Below are 24,735 nucleotides of genomic sequence, written 5' to 3'. Positions count from 1 at the left end.
GTACGCCAAGACCTTGAGCTCGTCTCAAGTAAAGTGATTTTCGACTCCCACCTGGGCACATTTTGAAAACGTTTCACCCCTGCCACTTTTGGCCTTTCGTTTATATAGCATTCTGATTCTCGATTTTCCAACAGCCCAAATCATTGCCGGGCTAGCTCAATCGGTAGAGCGTAAGACTCTTAATCTTAAGGCTGCGGGTTCGACCCCCGCGTTCGGCTCTTCCTAAAAACCAACAGGTCTTTAAGATTTCTTTTTTGCTTCTTTTTATTTTTTGATTATGTTGTTGCTGCCTATGTAAGTATGCTATTGGTGGAAAGATGGAAATGTGGTCGAGTTAAGTGTAAAATCTTGGGAGAATATACTCAGAAAGCGACCTCACAGGGCGTCAAGCCGAACGCGCTCGGTAGAGCGAGATACACTACGGCAGATTGAAGCAGACTTGCTCACCGGGGAGCTGGGAGACGAGTCTCGTTTGGTCAACCCATGTCCACTTCTTTTTTCAATTGATCGACGCAATGTTGCCATATCTACCTAGGTGAGCGAGAATATGGAAAGAATATACGTTATCAATGTCAAACAAGCAAAACAACGGATATATATAGCAAGGCCAATTGATTGTATGTATCCTAGAAATAACTAACGCCCGATGCTATGCACATATCATCGTAAAGTAAAGAGCTCAAACGCCAACCAGAACAATACCAAAAGGTATATAACCCCAGAAGCAACAGTCGATGGGCAAGCAACAAGGAATTACCACCCCAATTAAGTTCAAATCAAGTAGTTTGCTGCAGATTGCCTGTATACGCGCCCTCAAAGTCAAGACCCGCAAGCATACCGCTGACGCGATCGATTTCGCGACTTAAATCCTCAACGTTCATTGCCAGACTGCTTACTTCGTCGAATTTGCGGCGTCGATTGGCGTCGGCGATCATCTCCGAGACGAAGAATTTTTGCTCTTCTAGTACAATCAGGCGGTCTCTAAGGGATTTCTCTTCTGCCTCCAGGGCTGAGACTGCGCTGCTGGTGTCGCTCGTTAGGCTGGTGTTACTACCGCTGGCAGCGATGCTATTGTATTTGATGGCCGAGAGAGCGGGTTCTGGAGATCGAAGAGTTGACGTTGAGCCATTGACTGGGGTTTGCGGGGAGCTTGTCCGGCTAGGAATTCTGTCCGATGCGGGGGTTGAGTGTTTGAGGATTTTGGGAAGGGTCTTCAAAGGTAGCATGTGCAGGTGGAGGAAATTGCTGGCTTGTTGATATATAGCTTTCTGCAGCCTTTGTTGTGTAGGGGATTCGGTGGGCATGTCGCGAATTCTTCTAGCGGCAACGTCATACTGTGCAAAGGAATCAATGAGTCGTTTGCGAACTTTGGAAGCATCGGCGATTTGGGCGGATGAAGGAGGTCGCCTCGGATCTCTGCAAGGCTGGATGTTAGTGACTGGCTTGGATACCAAAGATGAGTTACATACTGTAGAGCGGTCAATAATTTTTGGAATCGAGGCAAATGGAGACGAATGCCCCTTTCAAACTGGGTCAAGTTCTCGTAAGCCCTGATCTCTGCTGGCTTTTTGGTAGCATCCATCTTGAAATCACGTCGATCGAACAGTGTGGCTTTGCATTCTTTGCATAATCTTATATCAACATTGACAAGGTTATCGGAGTTGGATTTCTCGGCGTTGGCTGGGGAAACTATCACTGATTAGTCTGAAGCCACGAGAGAGGGCCATGCTCAAACTCACAAGGAGCAATGCTTAGCCCGACCTCACTGGAGCACGCTGTATTAGGATCACCGCAAACGACTCGTCCACAAGTCCTGCAATGGTGCCGGCGGAATGTATAGCCCGAGAAGTCCTGTTGGCAAAACGGACACCGTGAAACACTGGCATCATCTTGCCAACTGACAATCGTTTGTTCCAATTCTTTACGTTGGTCGCTCTGCCACGCAAGAGACCATAGTTTGGTTGCACTAGGGTGTATTTGGTCAGGTGGCAGATTGGCCAACAGCTGGGTAAGACGAGTCAGTCGTTTCTCGAGTCGAGAGATCTCCAGAAAGTCCTTGTCAACAGTTTGTTTTCGTATTGATTTAAATGCATCAGTTTGGTTCCGGATAGTTCCTATTTCTTGTTAACTTAGTTGACCATCGAACCGGAACGTCTCTTACCATTGTGATCATTGTATCCCTCCCTTGACTTGTAGCAAGTTTCGCACACTCGGGCCCATATGCCTCGTACGGGTTCATGTTGCGCCGCCCGCGAGAGCTTCATTTGGTACATGGTGTGTTCCTCGCAAAAGAGTTTCCCACAGCTCCGGCAGTTCACGCAACCGTTGGTGGCATTCAATCGCTTCCCGCAGGAGGGCTCCAAACATTCATCATAAACATAACTCTTTTGCCAGTGATCCTTTGTAATGAGATCTTCTGGATCCAGTGGCCTCGGAGGTTCGGGGGTTCCTTGGTGGACTGCAAGCGGGCGAATGTGAAGAGGCGCGCCCTGGTTCTCATTTGATTCGAACACATCCAGACCCTTTAACTTCTGGTTTAGAACCGCAAGAGGTTGGAACTTCCTCGCCTTTTCCATTTGGACCTTGAACCAATCTTTGACTTCATCTTGCCGGTCGTCTTCCAAATTCTGATGCATATCGTCGAGATGTCTGGGTCAAGCCGTTAACAATGTAAAGAGGTTTGGGTGGGATTATAATGGATCGGTACCGATTCAACTGAAGCAAAGTCATCTAAAAACAATTAGTTATCATTGAATGGCATCAGAAAGCGAACTAGATATGGGACAATGCATACCATCTCCTCACTGCAGATCGGACAGGAGAGCTGGGCCCCCGGAGCAGCCGGCGCCGCAGATATGGAAGTATCACCATTCTCTATAGAAATGCGAGAAGTGAGATCTTGAGTCTCCGAGGATAACTGTGATATGGAAGTCTGTGAACTAAGGGAAACGCTGCTGGCAGCCGGCGAGAGCACCCTCGGCTGCGGGGACGGAGCTGATGCGAGAGCGCTCGGGTTGCCCAGAACACGACCTCCGCCCAGCGTCCTCCGTGACATGATCACGGGGGCATGAGAAGCCGAAATAGAAGCTGTTTCAGCACAACATTCGTTGGCTTTACAGAGTAATGGGAGACAGTTGAACGGAGGGAAGTGCCAGCTGTGATGTGGAGTCAGCCTTGCTTGTTGTCGCCTTAGGCATTTTGCCAAGACTGCGATTGCATGGCGATCCCGAGGTCAGATCAATGTTTACATAACTAGTGGTGTTGGTGATTTGTTGGTTATTTGGGTTGAATCACCCTATCGAAACCACTGAACTAAACCACTGAACTAATACTTTTACTTCAAACCTTCAGTCAAGACTCAAGTTCGGTGTCGGTGTAAGTGCAGATTCAACCACCTGGACCTATCTACTTATGTACAGTTAGTTCTCTTAGGTAGTATATAGACTAGAGCACCGCACACTAGAGAATAACAAACAACACTAATTGGACCGAAGGAATTGAGTATAACTTGTTGTTTTTTTAAAAAAAAATTGAATAAGGCTCGATTTGAAGATTTAGAGCTATACCTTAATGCCCCATTAAATCATGCCCACCAGGCTAAATACTAGATGCCAATAAACAAGTGCCCTTTTTTTTTGTCTTGTTTCCTGTTTTCCTGTTTTTTCCCCAATTTTGCCGTTTTTTAACTTTTTTTGGTGTGTTTCCGTTATATTCGTGATCTCATGTCAGTTTGTATACAAGCCTGGGTCAAAGCCCAACGCATCTCCTCCCAATGGTCATGACCAAAAGCATTATTTTTCATAGTCGCGATGGTAACTAGTCCCAGTGTTGGGATTGTCGTATTCCTTATGGACGCGAGTGGATCCATCATCGTATCGGTCAACGTCGCGATGGCGGTAGGTGCCGCTCTGATCAACTCGCTCGCGGTGGTGCCGGCGCCCGGTGGGAGTGCGGTAGTCGAGATGCTGATCGTAGGCACCGCTGCGCGGATCATAGGTTGTATTGCCGTAGCCGGTGTCGTAGGTGGTGTCGTATGTTGTGCTAGTCGGGCTCGCACCGTAGCCCACTGCGACATAGTCGGTTGCGCTGTAGGTATTGTCACCCGAGGAGTCATAGGTTGAATCCAATGCATTATATCTTGTGCCTGAGCGGTCATACACTGATCCTGAGGTATCGTATGTGTCGTAGGTGGTGGACCACTCGTCTCCGTAGTCAGTCATTTTGAAAGTGTATGTTGGAAAGACACGGAAAGATGGATTATCGCGGCGTTTGTATGCTTTGAAGTAAGACTTTGTGTGTGTGTGTGTGTTTTGTTTGTGTGTGTTTCTTATTTGTGGTGTTGTGAAATATATTTCGTCGTTGAAATCAAGTAAGTCATTGATAAAATTGTGACTGATTTCAATCTAGTTGGTGGCATTCTTATACATCGTTGTGGCGTTGGACATCATGATTATGATTGTGTGTTGACATCACTCGGGCGATTGAGATATCGCCAATTGAGGCAATCCAGTTAAGATTCAGTTCTTCCAGCGTAAATATTTGGAAACGATTATGATTTCTCTATCTTCCAGGGGCTGCCGTTCGAGACCGTTGCCCCAAGAGGCGATGTTGTTCTATACTTTCAACCGAAAGAGAGGTATAGTATAGTCAAACCAATGATAGACGAGGATACGCATTATGACCAGTTGTTTTTGATATTCTGCATGTTTCTAGATGACACCATGGACCTAAAACATGGAGGGTTCTCCACATTTGTTCTTATACCAATAGACACAAGACTAGAGGACACGAGCACAATGTGGATTTCACTATTGTCCATGCCTCAACCATATGCTTGGTGGCAGAACATCACATTTATCCTGACAACGAAACGCTTGCTATCCTATGAATTGCTTGGGGCAAAATGATACAAGTACCGCGGCCATAGAGACACATCACAGCGTTTTGATTATACTATGTTTTACAACTCAGGAGTCCTACTCGCGTTTATTTCGACACTGTTCCCAATCTAGTCACAAGTACAATTCAGCTATCCCGACCAAGGGGTGCCAATGAATCCGAAATGAATTCAGTAGCATTCATCAGATCAGTACTACCGTAGACAACCCGTCGGCGGTGTCCAGGAGTCGCGCGTTGTGCTGGCGCTCCCTCAGTACCGGCCTGGCCATTTGTCCGGCGAACCCAGTCCTGCAAGTTGCCGTACTCATCCATGCTTCCACCGCCGACTGTAAAGACAATGGCTTCACTGAAGGCCTGGCGACGCTGTCCGAAACTGGCACCAGTGCCAGGGCCTACGCCGCCGGCGGGAGTTTGTGTGTTTCGCGATGCGGACGCCGGTGGCATGGCACCACGGGCATTGGCGCTCCTAGGGTCAAAGTAGAGGTAGTTCTCCGTCTTTGCTATGGCAGAGCTTGAAGCCGCGGCCGGATCCATAATTGATTCGGTGATCTTGGTAACAGTGAGATCCTTATTAGCTGGTAGGAAGTTCTTCACGCCAGAGATCAGGGAGTCGAAGTTGGCACCCAGAGAGCCCGAGGTAATGCGATCCGTGAGACGGTTCGAAAGGGACGAGAAACCGCGGAAAAGATCAGAGGATTGTTGCTCTGGGGCGGCTGTTGTCATCATGGTCATCCGAGTAATATCGCGTACCTGCTTGACGTAGGCGAGAGAGGAAACATCGGGAACACCAGCCTGAGTCAAAGCCTCTTCAAATTGAGACAATTCAGACCGGCTGAGCTCAGTCTCTGTACTGAGGAACCAGATAACGAACAAACGCAGCTTATCTAAAGATTCACTGCCCTTAGAAGGATCACCGATCAATTCCAAGATCTGTGACTTTGATTGTTTGGTAATGGTCTCCTCCATCTCGAAGAAGTTATCCAGCTGCCGATCCTTAATACCCTTGAGTAGAGCAGTGGCAATGTTCATGTGCATATCGAGGATAGCCTTGCGTTCTCGCAATTCAGGGAGCAGGGTAATAGCGGCTTTCAGATGTTGCGCGGACGCACTTGTGTCATTTTGCAGATCTTCAATCGAGGAGGCACCGGTTTTCTTGGTGATTTCATTTGCATCCTCCTTGTATCGTGTAAGCTCAGTATCGATGTCTTCAGCCACCTGAGGGAACGGAGCCCCGGCGTTACGTTGCCAGAAAAAGTCGTTACTATTCAAGTCATACGACTTCTTCGTTGAGCCCTCATCCAAAGTTATTCGATTCAAGCGCATTTCAAGGACATCTTGCACAAGCGATTGATATGTCCACGAGTGGGAGAGCATCGGAACTAGATCAACATTGCGGTCCATGATAATCAGGACCGGCCGTGTTGATGGCACACCCGGCAAAACCGTCTGATTGCCAGAGAAGAGGTTGTCCTTGGAATTGAGGATGTGGTCGCGCAATTTGCGGTCGAGTTTGGTTGCTATCAATTCCGCCGCACCGCCCTTCGGGCACCGGATGATTGGAATAGTACCTACCCAGTGTTAGTTTTGTATCCTTACAGCAATTCATAACATTATATACTTACCCATGGTAACACTGACGCTGAAAAGACCACTAACAACTTTGTCGACGATTGAGTCTAAGTCTTCATCGGTTGTCTTGGGGCTGTTGATCTTGTAGTATGCATCATTTCCGAGCCCTAAACTGAACAGGTCTGGCTCTGCCACAACAAAGTTGAGATATTGGTCGAAAACTTGCGCAATATGCTCCGATGCACCAGATGTTACTATTTGAGAAGCGAAGTCCTCCAGTAGTGGCCGGGGTACGGAGGATAAGAAGTTGACGTAGGCTGGGGAGTAGAGCCCATGGGATAGGTCGTGAGTGATTGCTTGGATATTGGTGGGAGTGGGTTCCACAAAGTAGACAACGGGGACATCTGGAATAGGGTATCTTTGCGAATGAAGGTTTCTAGTAGTAGCCCATTCGTTAGCGGTGGGGCGAGGTGTAGAAGAGGAAGAGGACTGTACAGATGAATGGTTATGCCCCATGCACGGAGGTCATTGACTCTCAAGACGCTGCTAATAACATCACGACCCATTTTGTCAAACACCAAGACCTTCCAGATTGGATCGCCATCCTCGTTCAAGATTGGAGTGGAATGCGAAATAAGACCACCAGACTGGTCGAGGGTATTGTCCTCAGCAGGTTGTGGATCATGATTCAGATTCAATAATTTCTGGATTGAAGCTGTCATAGAGCGATCAGTAAGTGTACATTTAATTATAGCTTGATAATTTGACATGGTTTACTTACCGACCTGTCGGTCCCGGAGAGACATTGATTGCGAGGCCATGGCAATAGCTGGCAACGCTATGTGAAATTGGAGAGAGACTTGCGATCAACCAAAGCTTCGGAGCATAGGAATTTGCGCAGTAAACAAATTGGAATATGCGCGCAACTCTTCGAATATGAGCAGATGTACGGAGTACTTGCGCTGTTGATGCCGGCTCCTGTTATCACTCCACCTGGCATCCCGCCCCGGGTCGAGCTGTGCTGACATAAATGTTGCAAACGGGGCAAACCTTCAGGATCACATGGATATGATTCTGCTACGTAACACAAGGGGCGTAATTTACCGATATCTAGCCAATAAGGAGACTTTCATTTGCCCGCCAGGGATAATTACAGTATGGTATTGTACCATCGGCTAACTGCCCAAAAGTTCTTCTCACTTCACCTTGACCCCAGTCATCAACTCTAACCATTTCAACAACTTCCCCCATTACCCTCTTTTTTTCTTCGTAAAGCGAACGGCTATAGAGTGGCCATTTGTATGAGAGCACATCTCTTCTCTGATTTCACAAGGACTTCTTTTGAGACAAAACTTAAGAAAGGGACAGCGAAAGCTCTTCAAGGACAACTGGCACGGCCAAAGAAAAAGAGGCAGAGAGAGCAGGAAGGTTACAAAGCCAAGGATACAAGAAAACAAGGAGAGAGAGATAGGCTTCGGAGGTAAACACCTGGGCCCATCTTACTATACTTCTACGTTGTATTTGCAACTGCGGAGCCTTCGTCATTAAGCTGCAAGGCCAAGGACGACATCTGCAGTACTGGGGAAGAGAATTGATGCCTGAGGCATTATAAACCCAAAAGCTTTTGAAAGAAGGCATCTTCTGTTTTCTCTTTCTTAAGGTACGACAGTACTCATATTGCAACTCAAATCCATCCTAAGCAGTATCAAACGTGAATTGGCGTCTAATCCTTATCAACTCTTTTCAGTCCAACAGCTCCTGTTTTGCCCTGACGTGAGTCCGTCAACCAATCATATCTTACATCCTTCTCGGGAAAAACATTTATCCGACAATCGCCCCACCCAAACTCACCCACATCAGAAGGCGGTGAACACGATAAACATCGCATGCACGTGATTACGTGAAGCTTCAAAGTAGCTTAGAGAGGCAATTGCCTGTGGTCAAGATGGAGCAGTCCGCTCAAAACCCCATGCAGGGTCTCCCTCACGGAAGCAACCACAACTCAATCCCCCCTGAGTTTTGGAACACTCTAGATGCAAACTATCCCGATTCCGATCAACAGTTGCAACAGCCTGCCCAACACCATCACGAACTTCCTTCAAACCAAACACCGCTCGGTATTGACTGGGATCATCCTGTGTTTCAACAACAGCAGAGGGAGCTTGTTGCACGACCGGACCCGAGCCATGGCATCTACTCGTCCCTCCATCAGCCCTGGCAACAAACGAATCCTCTACAACAGCCTCCCCAATCTCAACGTGGTTATGGAGCTTCACCACAATACCAGATACCCCCCTCTCAGTTCCAACAAGGCCAGATAAATTTTGATGCTCGTCCCTTGAACGCATCTGAATCTTCAGCCTTTCCGCAGTACTCGTACCCACCAAACTACTTTCCACAACAACCAATCTCGGTGTCGGATACCTTCCCTGAACAACATACGCAACAAAGACTGCAACCACGGATGCAGCAACAATCACGATCGCCAATCTCATCATATCCATTGCCTCAGGGCTACTCCTCAGAAATGCTAGTAAGCTGATCTTTAATACCTACAAATGTGATTGTGGACCTAATTCCCGACAGCAGAACACGATTGATTTGACCAACGAGTATCCGGATTCGGACCCGAATGTTACCGTAAACCCGCAGTTCTTGAACGACACTCAGGCCTTCAGCCAACAGCAGCCTTCTTTGGCCAACGCTTTTGTTCAGGGAATTCCGCAGGACTTTTCAAGACCGGGAGGTGAACAGTAAGTTTGCATTTTGCATTTTGTCTGCGTGAAGCCGGTTTTCATATTAATTTGCGTTGTGCTAGGCTGTTTGATTACTATCAGAACCACATTCAAACTCAACACCAGCTGACACCGAGTGGCAACCAAGCGAATCTGCCCAGAGGCCTGCAAGTACCGCAAGTTGTGATCAAAAATAAGAAGCTTGCCCCTAAAACAAAGCAAACAATTAAATCAACCACAAGGGGCCCAAAGAAGACAGCTTCCAAGTCCGACAGTGAAAGCTCAGATGAATCAGAACTTGAGATTGAAGCCCCTGACGAACCGTCTCCTATCCCTCTAACTCGCCCGACTGATCCTGAAGCGGCAGCGCAATACGATACACTCCAAGCTGTGTGGTCACCAAGGAACAAATGGCCGGGTCCGGAGAAAGTTAAAAATGCGTTGGTGGCTTATAAAGATCTCATCAAGGCACTTAGGGATGCTTGGAAAGAACAAGTCCAGGCAATGAAACTGGCTGAAAACCAAGGTGATAATGACCAAGCGTTAAAGCTCAAGAACCAGGTGACTTTGCAACGCCGCATGATGGATAAAATTGCAATGACCACGCTGGAAATGGGTCATCCAAACATTGTTGAGAAGTATGTTGTCCCTCCCCCTCCCCTCCTCAACCCCATGGTTTATACTCCCACCATATGGCTATGATGGCTGTGAAAGCTTGAAGCCATGCGAATATACCTATAAACCTCCCCACAAGATTATAATAAGATGGCCCCAACTTGGTTAGAACAAGGGTTGCTGCTCTGTTCACCTTCACCGGCTGGTAAGGCATATCGTTACTATGTGTGCCCTGGACACAGATAGAGACAGAGATCAGGTTGAGAAATCCCAGATGGATGGAGCGAATAGGTCCAATTCATAAAGATTTTCGGATGTGCCTTAGAAAGCTGTCCGTGAAAACTCAATGAGGGGAAACCACTCATATCTAGAAAAGGGATCATACTTGCACCTCTTGGGACCACCAACTTGAATTCTTATTATTTGACTTAATCTTGCTGTTCAAATGACTAATGGTTAATTTGATGTAGGCTGGGAGAGCACCCCCTGGTTGTGGCAGCTCTATATTCCTTTTTGTTGGATCGTTTCCAGGCAACTGACTTTGCTGGTACTCTGACAATCAATTTGCTCAAGGTAAGCTCAAATTTGTTTCTGGGTTTCAAATGAAGGATTTTACTAATAAAAGCATAGCTATTTGCTCGGTTTTCAAGCTTGTCTGAAGACCTCATGGCAAAGACAAATCTCTCCAAATTGCTCCCGAAATTTCTCAAGAAAGGCGGACAGCAGGTCAAGGATCTTACACAGAAGATTTTAGACAATGCTGCAGCTTCTACAAAGCGCAAGCAGGAGAATGAAAAGACTTCAAAGGACGAGCCGCCTCAAACAAAGGGCAATTCCGCAGACACTGCTGGTCTGAAACGACCACGGGAAACAGATGCCAGTGTGCAGTCCGGACCAAAGCGAATGGCAGTTACCAGCAACCTCAAGGAGGCAAATAAAACAGCTCCTGGACCAACCAAGGGAGCTCCAATGAGTAAGCTAGCCGGTGCTGCAGCCCTACGCCCGAAGGCCAATGTTGTAGCACCCAAACCATCAAGCCTTTTCGGCACCCTGAGCTCGGCTTCAAAGCGACCAGGAACCACCAATGCAGAGAGAGCCGCTGCAGCCGCTGCAGCCAAACTAAAGTATGTAACCTTCCCGAAAACCTCTTTGAATTTCAGTTTGTTGACCTGATGTACAGCCCTGCTAGCGAAAAGGAAAAGGCCTCAGCGCCAAAGTCCTCTTTCTCCTTCGGAGATCTCATGGCTGATTTGAACAAACCGAAGGAAGCCCCAGCTCCCAAGCCTACCGAGGACCACCCACCGGAGACTGACGATGAGCGTAAGAAAAGATTGCGCAAGGAAGAACGCCGCAAACTTCGCGTGACTTGGAAGCCTGACGCGAACCTTACTGAAGTCAGACTTTTCACCCACGACCCTGAGGAAGAACTAGGTCCTGGTGATGGGTCAATGCGTAGCCTCGGAGATGTCAAGGGTGAGGGCAGCGTACTGAAGCTGCACAAAGATCTGGAAGAACTTGAAGAAGAGGATCTTGGTGGCATCCGCGGGACCGTATTCTTGGAAAATTACAACCTATCGAGTAAGTCAATCATTCAATATGATGTGCATTGAATACTAACAATCGCAGTGATTGACTATGACTTTGAACAGCCAATGGACGGCAATTTCATCAAGCGTGGTGGTCCTCAAGTGCCAACAAGTCCAGAGAAAGAGGCTCAAGATCACCGAGAAGCTACCACTCTCATGGTCTTCTATACTTCACCTGCTGATATGCCTGACACGCCCAAGGAGCCACTAGGTCCTGATCCGGACGAGGTTGTCCCGGAGGTTGTGCCATTCGGCGAGTTACCTGACTTCGTCAAGGCTCGTCAAGAACGCTACTACTCCTATTTGAACCCAAAGCCTGCAGTTGCCCAACAGCCACAGCAGTCTGACCCTGCAGGTAATGGCTTTGACATTGCCAACTTGTTGAAAATCATACAGGGTGGCCAGCCGCAGCCAATTACACAGCAGGCACCTCAACATTCGACAGGACCCAGTCTCGAGCAAACGCTCAATATGTTCCATCAGCAACAATATCAGCCGCAGCCAATTCCACCGGCCCCGCCAGTCTCTGCTCCTCAGCCTCAAGGCATTGATTTCAATGCAATTTTAAATGTAATGAAGCAAATGCAGACACCGGCTGCATTTCCCCAAACTCAACCGCAGCCAGGGATGGCACCCAATCTCGGCGCCATGTTCTCGCAATTCGCTGGACAGAACCAGCAACCTACTGCTCCTCAGTACCAGCATCAAAATTATGAATACGAAGACCCAGAACGCAAGCGGGCTCGCGATGGCGGTCACCATGACGAGTTCGATCCCGGATGGAGCCGGTCGAAACGGACCAGGCCCACTGACAAGCCTGTGAGTAAATTACCGGTTCATCATTGAATTATGAGATAGTTCGCTAACTTTTTCAAACAGTACAAGGTTGGACTTGTTGCCTGCAAATTCTGGGCTGAAGGCAAGTGCCGCAAAGGCGACAACTGCACTTTCCGCCACGATCCCCTCTAGACACAACATCACACGAATTATTTTCGATTGATACCCTGGTGTTATTCTCTTTGCACTGGCGTGCTTTATTATTCTTTTGTTTATCTATGCATTCTTGCCTTGGTTTCTCATGTTTACTGGGTCATGGGTATGCATGTTACAACTAGAAAGTATTCTCTGGTTGGCTTTTACTGCACGCATGTCTTTCATGGTCTGGAAGGCTGGCACATATTGCTTTTTCCCAAGTCCTTTGCATGTCGATTGAGAGCATAGGCGTTTTTATTTTCTTGTTATCTCGCATCGGTTCATTGCACATGCATTCAGCGAGGTTACCCATATTAGGAGCTGAGACTATGGCGCATGGTTAGGGGCGACAAAACTGTACAATTAGGATATCATCAATTCTTCAAAGCTGAGAATAAATTCTATTTTTTTCAGCGCAATGGCTTTCTATATTACGTACGTAGATAGAAATATCAACTAATGATAAAAGAACTGACAACATCTACTTGCTAAAAATATCAATAAAGTCATATATTCGGAGCCTATTTAAATGCGAAACAGGGCAACAACTAACTAACACCTGGTTAAAGAAAGTTAGGAAACAGGCCGGATTGGACAGAGGGAGGGGGTTTGAAATTAGCCAAATGGGGTTAGAGGAGCGATTGGGTTGAATTAACAACCTTGGGATCCCCTAACATATGTATATATATATCCATGGATCCTCCTCTATGCGCCGAGACCAGTAACTCCAACACTACTACCTAGGTATCATTACTACCACTATTATCGCTACTATCATGTCTACAGCTCAGTCCCTACGAGCAGCTTGTGACGCGCCGGATTCCTTATTCGCCCGCTCTGACGAGGAGCTATTGCACTTGGTGCACAACGAATTTCCTCAGGAGATTGATCGTCTCCAGCGCGCGTACTCCATCCGCGATGGACCATGGACCCCTCCTAGCACTCCATCTCCGTCCTACATTTTATACAAAGAGGACTTTGACGAGGTTAACCGTACACTGGTGGGATTTCTGACTTTGCGCTGGATCCACAACGATCAATACGAGGCACTCATCGCCTCACAGCCTGCGGAGTTCCAATTAACAAGAGCCTCATTTCATTGGATCAGGAATTTTTACGCACAGGTCATCACAAATGCCGATACTTTATTTACATTGATCACTTCAATCATCATCAATGATTTGGGGAAGGATCCACAGTTAGCATCCGATTGTTACGCAGAGACTGGCGTGGATATTTCCACTCTCAACCACGATGCCGTTCTGCTCGAGGCTTTAAAGGCCGGCCTAGTTCCTTCGCTGGCCCAACTCTCCAACCAAGGCAGAAGCGATATCTGCAGTGCAATTGAGCTCGGGGCAACCTTTAACTTTGGCCAGCTGGCTCAGGCAGAAAACGCCCCGGCATCCTTGACCGGTTTGCTACGAATGAAGGGCCATGATCGCAGCTTTCGGCTCCGCTTCATGGAACATTTGCTTGATGTTGCCGGTGCAGCGGGCCACATGGACTGGACGTGCGCGAAAACGCTTAGCCAGCCTGTCTTCGAATCCTATCGCAATGTTTTCGATGCATGCGAGGGTGTTATCACCGGTACTCTGACAGTTCGCAGTGGATATGACCTGATATTAATTCGACGGGCGGAACTACTTCGTGACCAGGACGTGCGTGTATACTATGTGGAAGACAAATTGGAAGACAGAGCTCTGATTCGATTGCTGTGCATGGGCAGGGTGACTACGCGCGAAAAGGCCGTTCTTTACGATAACGCATGGCGTACGCTGGAAGACCCAGTCAGGGAGACTTTGATGAACAGTCTCAATCTGGATGGCCAGAGGAGCCAGCCTGCTGTTCAGCCGACTTACATGCCTGCCCTGCTTAGTCGTATAAAGGAAGAGAATGCCTTAGTTTGTACCTTGCGCTATCTGGCCCGGGTAATGAGTGCGACGGATATGGGCGATCCTTCGGCTGTGGTCATTGAGCGGAGTGTTTTTACGGTGTTGAAACAGGTGATTGAAAGTGAAGAGTTTGAGAAAAACCCATCTATTTTGGGGGAAGTGGATGTGCCTGAGGGCGTGGTTACTTTGACTACAGCCTCACTCTAATCTTTCGCTATTGTTGCTAAGCATTTGTTTAATCTTTCAGTAATGGACTGTTCTCATGCCGGGATCGACTGTGAGAGAATCATTGAGTAAAGAAATAAATCATATCAAAATTACGGTTAGATGGCAGTCAAAAGTTTGTAGATGAGATTGTAATTAATGAAGGGAAGAAACACATTGATAATTAAGACAATTTTAGCTATACTGCGGGCCGTTCCTAGAATGATTCTCTTGATCCAGCGTAAGAATAGAGATATGAGGAGTGGATGTTTTAGGGATACGCAAAGGGGACTTGGAAGGCGGGGACTGGCTCTGGTTGGCCCTCTGTTGCTTGAGATGATTCACTCGCGTGCGAGTGACATCGCCCTGGCTTGCCAAGCTGATCTTCAGCCAGTCATTATGTGTAGCCTGCTCTTCGAGTGAACTGCGCATACGAACAACAGACTCCCGGTATAGACAGTTCTTTTCAAACCGCCAGCTGCACAGTAACACTCGGAGCATGCCGCCCTCACGTCCGCATATTAAGGCCACTACGGGTGGTCTCTCGGCAGCGATGACTGACACAGTCATGTCGCCGGTATCCACGATGGTGAACAGACGGTGGGTGTCTGGGAAATGTAGTCTTTTCATTTCGTTCTTCCAATAATTCGGATCATCAGGTTCCCGGCCCATTCGAATCTTGGAGTCGCGCATGTTTCTAGAGAAAACAGTTGACGAGGCCGCGTATGATAGGCGATTGTTGAAGTTGCCATATATAGTCTTCTCGAGATCATGTAGTGACATTATGCCTTCAAAACCCACCAGATGGCTAGAAGATCCTCTGGTTCCACCATTGCAGAGCTGGCGCACTGCCCAAGGACTGAACCACGAGATTATCCAAGCCACACCGAAATAAAGGGCGATTCCCTGAAGGTACTGGGGGACAATGGTATGCCTTAGGTATTTGAGCAAAGTCCTCATGTTTTGATCTGTTGCAGTTTGCCCAGAACTGTTATCCGTGAGTGCCAGTGCCAGCGCAATGGCGGACGAGAATAGTGCAAAGCCTGTTGCTATAAACCATACACCAAAGTAAACAATCGTCTGCGAAACTGTAGCACCGAGCCCTTGGAGGTCCTTGGCATATCGCAGTCTTGGGAAGTCCTTCCATCGGATGGGGATACCCCGGCAGCGGTCCATGATAACAGTAGGTTCATATAGATCGTCGCCAACACCAACGATGTCACAAATAGGCTTAATGTCCCAGAGATGCGTGGAGTATTGATCTCTATCCGCGATATTGCGGAGAAGTGTTTCACTTCCAGCTGAAACGTAATCAAGCCGTGTGTTAACAGGAGGTGGATTCTTTTCAGGGTACGGCAATAGGCAAAGAAGACGCTCAAGTAGCTGATTACTGTCATTTACAAGAGAAAGGCGCGCAATGGCCTGGAACGTGTTGTCTGAGTCATCAGGCGTAAGTCGATATGATAGCAGTCCCATGGCAGCATAGGCCATGTCCCTAGTTGTGTATCCCTGGGTGTCGATGCTGGTCGTCTGTCTGGACATGGCTTGAATAGCAAAAGTGAACAATTGTAGCTCACTCAGCTGAATATTGTTGGTGTAATGGCTGACAAGGTGGCCTATGACATCCTCGTGTTCCACTTGCCCGTCAGAGTCTGTCCCATCGGACCTGGGTAGCTTTGAGATCTCGGGCCAGAAGCTACTGTACATGTCGCTCAACGAAACTTCGTGTGGTGTAAACAGGGCCTCGGATGCAGAATGAGTGAAGCAGTATCGTATCTTGGTCGCGGCGAGGAGGACTTCTGGGAACGTCCATATTCGATTTCCCCAGATTCGCTTGTCTTCTTCTGAATCACTAGGCAGAACAATGTATACCCGTTGTGCACAACGGACAGCATCACAGATTGTATTGACATCCCGGGTACATCTGGATTCTGTGCCACCAACGGGGTTACTTGTGTCACTTGACACGCAATCCACGTCAGCCCAGAAAGCTTCCATTGGAGGCTCTTGGGGATCTCTGTGTGCATTTTCATGCTCAAGCATGCGATCAGCCACTAGGTAGAACATCTTTCGCAATTCTTCGTTGGTTTTATCGAGATAGTTGGCCCGCGAGAAACTCAAAAAGATATAAGGCTGCAGCATGCCCGTCTTCTTATCACGAAGGTCCACAGTTTCTCGGGGAACCCATTGCCCAGTAGCTTTATCTTTCACCACCAAGCGGCGGGGGATAGTAAGCTTGGCAACCTTTGATTGTGGTTTCTTGTTCCCGGGCGATTGATCAAGTACATTGATCGAGTGTTTAGGCCAAAACCAGTGAACGTTCTCATACTCCTCGTAGGGCTCAGTCGTACCATCGTCATTCCATGGAGAGGTCACAATCTCAACGGAAAGCATAACTTGAATGATCCATGCAAGTGTCAAAGTAAGAAAAGTCGACATGATCCAGTGAAGAGTTCGCTTGATAGCCACCAACACCACATTTTCTTTTTTAGGGAATGACTGGTCCCTTCTTCATCCTCTTCAACCGGGGTACCATCGTAGCGGCGGAACCTGAAAGGATTCAAGCAGAACTCGGCCAAGGTGATAATAAATGGAACCCTTCCTCGAATGTGGCGACGACCCCAGTGACGATCATGGCGGTCGGTTTCTTTATAAACCTCGCGAGTTGCCTGTACGACCAGTCGCCGCGGATACTCTTTGTTCGTACTGTAGTATGTGTCTAGGTCGGGATATTTCTCGTGATCATCTTCTCCGCTGGGGTTCAAGTATCTTTGTTTGCAATAATTCTGTTCAGAATCTTCTAGCTCCAGCCTGCGATTGTTGACGCTTTTCGGGTCGATGAAAGGTCGCTTGAATCGCATTCCAGATGATCGATGGTGGTGGCCATTGTATTGATTTGCGAGGTTTTTTTCAGCTTTCTCGATCTCGCTTGGCTTCTTGCGCCGAAAGGGAAAGGAAGAAGTCATATTTGGCACAAATTTTTCTCTGGGAAGACCAAATCGGCCCCAAGAAAGAAAGATGGAGTAAGGTGTCCACTCGTAATTTTCCCTTTGGTGTTTGTTATCTATTAATGGCTGGATGTCTAGGGACCATTTTCTAAAGAAAGAGCCTCAAGCTGAGCACAGAAAGATATACGTCGAAGGATGGCGTATGCTACCATCAAGTAGTACACAGCTGACCATATCGATTATACAAATGCAGTTGCTGCGTCCAATAAGATAAGGTTATATTTTGGTCCCCAGGGGGAAAAAGGGATCAGATCGCTTTAAAGATTTTGTTTGGGCCTGGCCCACTCCTATTGCATAGGAATACGAGGCAACTCCAGAGCACTCCACTTATTCGGTACTATAGCGTATCCTCATGTGTCAAAGATCTTCGAAAAAAGAAAAAGTAGCCTTAGCGGTGCATAAGTTGAACCTAAAGTTGAGCAGTAAGCCCGAGTTTCAGCCAACCAAGGGAAACTGGGGTCCTGAAATAGAAGACAAGTAGTTCAGACAGCAGAGTAGCTCACTCATATATAAGTACCATAGACACGAACTCATTTGAAGCAGTATTGGGCGTGGCGCCACAGTCTCATTTTCGCATCCACATCTTGGTGGGTAATTTCAGGGCAAGATAGACCCGATTGTCGCGTAATGGTTGACAACACAGTTGAAGCAACCCGAGAGATGCATGCTTGGATATTAGTGAGTGGACAGGAGAGTTTTTTTCATGGAGTCATAATAAACATAACGGCCAAGAGCAGACGAAAATCGAGGTTGAAGTACCAGTGACAGTCGGTGAAACAGAAATGGGGCGCGTCCCGTCCCTAAGCTTTCCCCCTTAACTAGCTCTCTCGTCAGCCGTGATTATGGTGTGGGTGATATGCCAAGAGGGAATGGTCTCCTGCAGTAAGACGCCACCAGTGACGCAGATGGCAGCTTGTAGAAAGGAGTGTGGAAAGTGGACAACAACCGGACTGAATCGGTCAATAAAAGCGATTCCACGGCAGTTGCAAGTACATAATGCTGTCAAAATAGTAATCTCATGATTTATAAAGTAATGAAAGTCAACAAAACCACGATTTCAACAAACTGATAGCACTCATAGCCATGAGCTTCCTTCTGACAACTTTTCAGACCATTTTCTAGTCCTCATTTTCGGCATGCATTCATGGCATCATCGCCTGACCACCTGGGCAGAAGGAACAGGGCTAAAAATTGATGCTCTTGGTCTTGTCACACTGCTCGGGGCGGAAGAAATGGATCGCAGCATTGGGAGACTCGTTCCGAGTCCATACCTGGAGTATCTGCCGTTGCTGGGAGCTTTTGTCGTGGCCGGTAATCGTTTTACCGAGAAGAAATCTGGATACACACTCTACAATGTATCAGCCGGCATCATGACGACCGAACTAGCCGGCTGGTTCTCGCGATGGCTTCAGACTCAGGACTTCAATCAGGTCCGGAGTATTGTGACCTGGCAGGTCACAGAACGGCCGCGTCAATGGAAAGAATTTGTTGTCGGCTTCTTGCTCGTTGGTCTGCCAGTGCACGGAATACTTATCACTTTAACAGTGCTGGCAGCGGACTGGTGGGGATTTGCCAATGTAGTGGCTATGATCATCTCGGTGGTGGTTCGTTGTATACAAGTTGCACAAAATCAAGCCGGAATCGATGCCAACATCCAAACAGCCCAGGAAGCAGCCCAGGATTACCCAGCCAAGATAGCGAGATACGAAGAGGCAATCGCCACACTCGAGCACCTTCGTCAGAACGGTCAGGCTATGGAGGGGCTCGAAAGACCTATTAAGCCTCAAGATCCCAACGAGCTTGCCAAAGTGATAGTAGTCACGGAGGACTCCAAAGTCATCACTCTTGTCGTTCCTGGTTATCTGGCGAAACTCGCTTTCGCGATCAACCCCCAACCACCGAATCGTTACATTTATCGGGCCTGCCAGTGGATCGGATGGTGCTTTTTTGCGGTGCATGTGATCAGCATTGGCATGGCAGCCCTGTATACACAGATTGTGTCAGTGGTAGTTATAATGATTGCAACAGTTCTTGTGGCCCACAGAGTTGGCTGTGAGGATTCACAAATATGGGAGTCCATTCAGCGCCAATGGAGTCATGACAACCACCAAGTACAAAAAAACAGCTGCTGGGTCAGCTCAAAGCTCAAAGCTACCATGTCTTCTTACCCCGAAGAGTATATGGATTGGCCTGAGTTGGAGGAACCAAAAACCCCCACTGTGCATGTAGTCAATGAAAAGGGACTCAGAGAAAATCAAATCAGGGAGAGAACCACGTTTGATTTGGAATCTTCTCTCACTCCCAAAAAGAAGAAACCTGAACGTCGTCAGGATTTGCTTGCTTGGTTGGGTCTTACGGCGGAAGAAGACAAAATTATGGTTACTTGGGGGCTCATACCGCATAGCCGGGAGTGGCAAAGCACATATCTCAAAAAGAAAGAGGCACATCGCCAAAGAATTGGTAGATCGAAACCCGAATAAATTGATATGGAAAGAATTGATGTCGAAGACACATAAATTTCAGTTCTTCTTACCGCCCTTTCTTCCCAAACCGACACAAGCACCCCAATCAACCACCGCCAGTCTCGCTGTTCAGGTGCTATGTTTGGCCAGGAAGCATCGAGTCGGCTAATTTCATACTTAAATCTATCATGATGGCTTCAAATACAGCTGGTAACCTTGTTAACTGCGATCACCTTATTGTTGTCTGCTGCCATGCTATTTATAATGGAGGGCCTAGTCATGGCACCTCGGAAGATGAATGGTCAGCTCTCTGGCAATGAGTTGATACATCCATGAAGAAATCAGCTAATATATGAAATATAGGTTCATCGAGCCCTTCCAGAAAGGAGAAACACCCACATTTATCAACCATCTTAAAGCTGGATTGGAAATCCTAAAAGATGATCCTCATGGTTTGCTAGTACTTTCTGGGTAAGAATCTACATTCTCGCTCATCTAAATTCTTCTAATATATTATACAGTGGGCCTACCAAGAGATGCAAAACTGAGCTAAGTGAGGGTCAATCGTACCTCGTAAGATCTCCCCCTGTCACCTATGAACTAGAACTAAGCTTATATATTGCGACAGAACCTAGCCAAAGACAACGACTATTTTCAAGCTCAATCGACAACTTCAATCGACCCTTTCAAGGTCATTGCGGAAACGAGAGCCACAGACTCATATCAAAATGTATTGTTTTCCATGATTCAGTTCAAAGTACACACGGGAGTCTTTCCCCGGCGAGTAACAGTCGTCACGCACGAATTCAAACGTGCTAGATTCATGCAGTGTCATTTCCCTGCGCTGGGACTCGTACCTGTTGGTCCCGAGAGCGAACATTATACCGGGAAAGTTGCAGTGATTGGCATCAACCCACCGGAAGAAGTGACTTCGCCGGAGAGCTTGTATCGAGGCGAACTATTGAAAGGAATAGGTCTTTGGAAGCAAGACCTCTACGGAGTAAATCAGGAGCTGTCCAGCAAACGAAGAACAAGGGGCTGGCTCCCTGGCATGGAGGATGTATTCTCCAATATGGAATTAGGGAATGTGGTGCTGGAGCTGGCACAATACGACGGCGGGAATTATCGTAATGAATGGTTCCCCAAGCGAGAGAGCTTGCCTTGGTCTTATGTCAAACGTGATGGAGCCAAGGAGCATTGATTTTTTTTTAAATATCAATACTGCTAGAATAATTATGAACGACCTTGGTCCTTTCCCGAAACGCCAATCCATACACCATCCTTCGTATCTGGTCGTAATGTGTAACCAAAGCTCAATCGGCCAACCGGTAGCTGACCAGAGTCCCCACTCGGTGGTTGTTTGTACTGAAACTTCTCAATTGCACTTTCTCGGCGTTCTTAATCTCCTTGGCATCACTGTCGCCCCATTCCACGGGAACATCTGAGTCGGCATCAGCGTAGACAAGGACATTGAAGGTGCAATCTCCGTCCAAGACGGGGAGGAATGTGACGGAGGCGGTGATCTGGCGGAAGATAGCTTGGATTTCCTCCTGAATTTGCTTTTCTGTCTTCTCAACGGGCTCGGCGGATTGAGGGTCGGCATCCCTATTGCACAAATTTGGTCAGTAAGATCACCAAGCTTCTTGCTTAGAGTATAAACGGACGCTGCTACACTGTTCTCCTTGTCGCCGGCTTTTTGGGAGCTCTTAGACTTGGACTTCTTGCCAAAGATTTCAACCTGTTCCAGTATTGTATGTTTAGCATTTGATCCAGATCTTGATAACAGAGCACTGGGTGTGGAATGCATACGTCAAACTGCCATCGCTCCACATGTTCACCGGTCTCCTTGTCGGTGATCACAACTACAAGTTTGGAGATCTTTCCACCCTGCATCCACTCTTTTAATTGCGACATGATCTTCTTGATGTAGGCTTTGACCTGATCATCGGCCGAAACTGTTATGAGGTTAGGCCGGACGATGTTGAGTTAGGAAACTATTGACGAACCGAGCATATTGAGGCCATATTTCTTGATACTGTGTGACTAGTCAGCTTGCTGGGCATATCACGAGCGGTTTTGGAAAGGGAACACATACGCTGTGAAATCCTCTGGAGGATACACCCCTCGTTGGAAGCTGCATATCAATTGCGATAAGCGTTTATCCCAAACAGACCTGGAACATGGACATACAGAATGGAGTTGATCGAGTATTCAAACTGGAAATCATTAGTGGAAGATAAATTCAAGAAGATGGAAGTAACTCACGAATTCGGACACAAGCTTGGCCGATCCTGCTATGGTATGAGCTTTGTTCAACCGGTATCACGGGTTAGGAAGCAACAAACCTTTAATGGAAAGCTTGTGCACCTTTGATTTGTCCTTGGCTTCAGGCATTTTGGGCTGGTAGAGAGTTAAAGATGAAAGGTGGGAGATCTTTGTTTATGTCGATAGTCACCGCAGCAATAAAGTAGTCACCGCCCGCGCGTCCGTTTTTTTCTCCGCAAATTGCATTGAGATCACCAGCACTCGACAATTGACCCGATACACTCCACCTTGATCGCTTGCATACTGTCAGCTTCTATGCCACCGCAGAAGTCTCAATGCGAGGATGTCTGCAGTTAGGCCGATGGCTGAGTGCAGCGCCGAGATGCCAGGCCGCGAACCTCCGACCAACGGTCTTTTCATATAGATTCAGCCGAGCATTTTCTACTACTACAATATACCACGCGCGCTCAAAAGTCACACCCATCAAGCCGAATTCAGATCTCGAACAACGAATTTTAGCGATCCCGATCGAACGTTTCCGCAACTTCTGCATCGTCGCACACGTCGACCACGGCAAAAGTACGCTTTCCGACAGACTGCTAGAATTGACCGGCACCATTCAACCCGGCACAAATAAACAGGTGTTGGATAAGCTTGATGTTGAACGAGAGCGAGGAATCACCGTGAAAGCCCAGACATGTACCATGATCTACAACTACAAAGGCGAAGACTACTTGCTACATTTGGTGGACACTCCTGGCCATGTAGATTTCCGCGCAGAGGTATCACGAAGTTATGCCAGCTGTGGTGGTGCAATCCTTTTGGTTGATGCCAGTCAAGGTGTTCAGGCCCAAACCGTTGCCAATTTCTATTTGGCTTTCGCGCAGAACCTTGAATTGATCCCCATTCTCAACAAAGTTGACTTGCCATCATCGGATCCAGAGCGGGCTTTGGAGCAGATGCGTACAACATTTGAGATTGATACAGAAAATGCGGTCATGGTTTCAGCCAAGACTGGATTAAACGTCCCGGCTGTGCTACCGGCGGTAGTGGAGAAGATCCCTGCGTGAGTTTTGAAAATTGGCTAATGGCAATGCGATATTTGTTAACTGTATGCTAGCCCCATCGGTGATTCCACGAAACCTCTCCGTATGCTACTTGTGGATTCTTGGTACGATTCATACAAAGGTGTGATCCTGCTAGTCCGCGTTTTTGACGGCGAAGTGCGCGCAGGCCAACAACTGGTCTCCTTCGTCACTGGTCTTAAATATTTTGTTGGCGAGGTTGGAATCATGTATCCCACCGAAACCGCACAAACTGTTCTCCGTGCAGGCCAGGTCGGGTACATCTACTTCAACCCAGGCATGAAGCGGAGTAAGGAAGCCAAGATTGGTGATACATTCACTCGAGTTGGCTCAGAAAAGCTCGTGGAGCCGTTGCCTGGATTCGAAGAGCCAAAATCAATGGTTTTCGTGGCAGTATACCCAGTAAATGCAGACCATTTCGAACACCTGGAGGACAGCATCAACCAACTCATCCTGAATGATCGAAGTATCACAGTGCAAAAAGAGTCCTCAGAGGCATTAGGTGCCGGATTCCGCATGGGCTTCTTAGGAACTCTCCACTGCTCTGTGTTTGAAGATCGTTTACGACAAGAGCACGGTGCCAGCATCATCATCACACCACCTTCCGTTCCGGTCAAAGTCGTATACCGAGATGGCAGAGAAGAAATCATCACAAACCCCGCTAAGTTTCCCGATGATGAAGGTGCACGCCTCAAAGTAGCGGAGGTTCAAGAGCCGTATGTGTTGGTCACCCTGACATTCCCAGAAGAATATCTGGGCAAGGTCATTGAGCTTTGCGAGGCCAACCGCGGTGAACAACAAAGCATCGAATATTTCACATCTACACAGGTCATCATGAAGTACGAGCTACCTCTGGCGCACCTGGTTGATGATTTCTTTGGAAAGCTGAAAGGAGGAACCAAGGGATACGCTAGTCTGGACTACGAAGAATCTGCATGGCGGGCAGGTAGCATTGTCAGGCTCCAACTCTTGGTCAATAAGGAGCCTGTTGATGCCGTTGCACGGATCATGCACCTGAGTCAGGTGAACCGACAAGGAAGAATTTGGGTCAGCAAATTCAAGGAGCATGTCGACCGTCAGCTCTTCGAAATTATCATCCAGGCTGCTGTCGGTAAGAAAATCATTGCCCGTGAGACGATCAAGCCATACCGCAAGGATGTTCTGGCCAAATTGCACGCCGCTGATGTGAGTCGTCGACGAAAGCTGCTTGAGAAGCAGAAAGAAGGTCGCAAGAAGTTGAGGGCTGTTGGAAACGTGGTCATTGAGCACAAAGCTTTCCAGGCATTCCTGGCCAAATAAACATGTAAATTAGCGAACAATACAATGTACAACATGCACCATTAGTCATCGATCATTGTAGTCCAAGTTGTTGTTTTCCGTATACAAACAGTACCTCGGGAAGCTGGAAGCTGATTATGGAAGCGGTAAGAGCTCCACTGGCAG

The 24,735-nt window shown here is 47.6% G+C and overlaps 9 protein-coding genes across 9 annotated transcripts; 4 read left to right on the top strand and 5 right to left on the bottom strand.

Moving 5' to 3' along the window:
* Positions 1-776: 776 nt before the first annotated feature.
* On the bottom strand, positions 777-3,055 carry N7529_009133 (uncharacterized protein; the record flags this gene model as incomplete). The annotated part of the gene is made up of 6 exons (XM_057244660.1): positions 777-1,416; positions 1,470-1,689; positions 1,740-2,114; positions 2,162-2,649; positions 2,708-2,730; positions 2,795-3,055. The coding sequence occupies 6 exons, from the start codon at positions 3,053-3,055 to the stop codon at positions 777-779; spliced, it is 2,007 nt and encodes a 668-aa protein (XP_057096198.1).
* Positions 3,056-3,791: 736 nt separating this feature from the next.
* On the bottom strand, positions 3,792-4,220 carry N7529_009132 (uncharacterized protein; the record flags this gene model as incomplete). Its single annotated transcript, XM_057244659.1, has 1 exon — positions 3,792-4,220. The coding sequence occupies one exon, from the start codon at positions 4,218-4,220 to the stop codon at positions 3,792-3,794; it is 429 nt and encodes a 142-aa protein (XP_057096197.1).
* An 805-nt stretch (positions 4,221-5,025) lies between these two features.
* Positions 5,026-7,496, bottom strand: sly1 (syntaxin-binding protein; the record flags this gene model as incomplete). The annotated part of the gene is made up of 5 exons (XM_057244658.1): positions 5,026-6,467; positions 6,522-6,957; positions 7,002-7,222; positions 7,250-7,306; positions 7,340-7,496. 5 exons carry the CDS (start codon positions 7,494-7,496, stop codon positions 5,026-5,028), a joined length of 2,313 nt encoding a protein of 770 aa, XP_057096196.1.
* A 917-nt stretch (positions 7,497-8,413) lies between these two features.
* N7529_009130 (uncharacterized protein) lies at positions 8,414-12,373 on the top strand (the record flags this gene model as incomplete). The annotated part of the gene is made up of 8 exons (XM_057244657.1): positions 8,414-9,001; positions 9,055-9,221; positions 9,287-9,841; positions 10,289-10,391; positions 10,449-10,942; positions 10,999-11,396; positions 11,445-12,223; positions 12,284-12,373. The coding sequence occupies 8 exons, from the start codon at positions 8,414-8,416 to the stop codon at positions 12,371-12,373; spliced, it is 3,174 nt and encodes a 1,057-aa protein (XP_057096195.1).
* Positions 12,374-13,152: 779 nt separating this feature from the next.
* Positions 13,153-14,475, top strand: N7529_009129 (uncharacterized protein; the record flags this gene model as incomplete). The annotated part of the gene is made up of 1 exon (XM_057244656.1): positions 13,153-14,475. One exon carries the CDS (start codon positions 13,153-13,155, stop codon positions 14,473-14,475), a length of 1,323 nt encoding a protein of 440 aa, XP_057096194.1.
* Positions 14,476-14,667: 192 nt separating this feature from the next.
* Positions 14,668-17,438, bottom strand: N7529_009128 (uncharacterized protein; the record flags this gene model as incomplete). Its single annotated transcript, XM_057244655.1, is given in 2 exon segments — positions 14,668-16,955; positions 16,973-17,438. The coding sequence occupies 2 exon segments, from the start codon at positions 17,436-17,438 to the stop codon at positions 14,668-14,670; spliced, it is 2,754 nt and encodes a 917-aa protein (XP_057096193.1).
* A 1,178-nt stretch (positions 17,439-18,616) lies between these two features.
* Positions 18,617-19,960, top strand: N7529_009127 (uncharacterized protein; the record flags this gene model as incomplete). The annotated part of the gene is made up of 1 exon (XM_057244654.1): positions 18,617-19,960. The coding sequence occupies one exon, from the start codon at positions 18,617-18,619 to the stop codon at positions 19,958-19,960; it is 1,344 nt and encodes a 447-aa protein (XP_057096192.1).
* A 1,295-nt stretch (positions 19,961-21,255) lies between these two features.
* On the bottom strand, positions 21,256-22,336 carry N7529_009126 (spindle checkpoint protein MAD2; the record flags this gene model as incomplete). Its single annotated transcript, XM_057244653.1, has 8 exons — positions 21,256-21,547; positions 21,607-21,680; positions 21,752-21,897; positions 21,949-21,977; positions 22,038-22,076; positions 22,133-22,158; positions 22,208-22,233; positions 22,288-22,336. The coding sequence occupies 8 exons, from the start codon at positions 22,334-22,336 to the stop codon at positions 21,256-21,258; spliced, it is 681 nt and encodes a 226-aa protein (XP_057096191.1).
* Positions 22,337-22,542: 206 nt separating this feature from the next.
* N7529_009125 (GTPase GUF1) lies at positions 22,543-24,591 on the top strand (the record flags this gene model as incomplete). Its single annotated transcript, XM_057244652.1, has 2 exons — positions 22,543-23,273; positions 23,328-24,591. 2 exons carry the CDS (start codon positions 22,543-22,545, stop codon positions 24,589-24,591), a joined length of 1,995 nt encoding a protein of 664 aa, XP_057096190.1.
* Positions 24,592-24,735: the final 144 nt, after the last annotated feature.

The sequence above is a fragment of the Penicillium soppii genome, assembly GCF_028829465.1.
Source record: "Penicillium soppii strain IBT 18220 chromosome Unknown utg000006l, whole genome shotgun sequence".
Classification (NCBI taxonomy): domain Eukaryota; kingdom Fungi; phylum Ascomycota; class Eurotiomycetes; order Eurotiales; family Aspergillaceae; genus Penicillium; species Penicillium soppii.
Note: the sequence above shows the minus strand (reverse complement) of the source record. Positions and strands in the feature narration are given on the sequence as shown.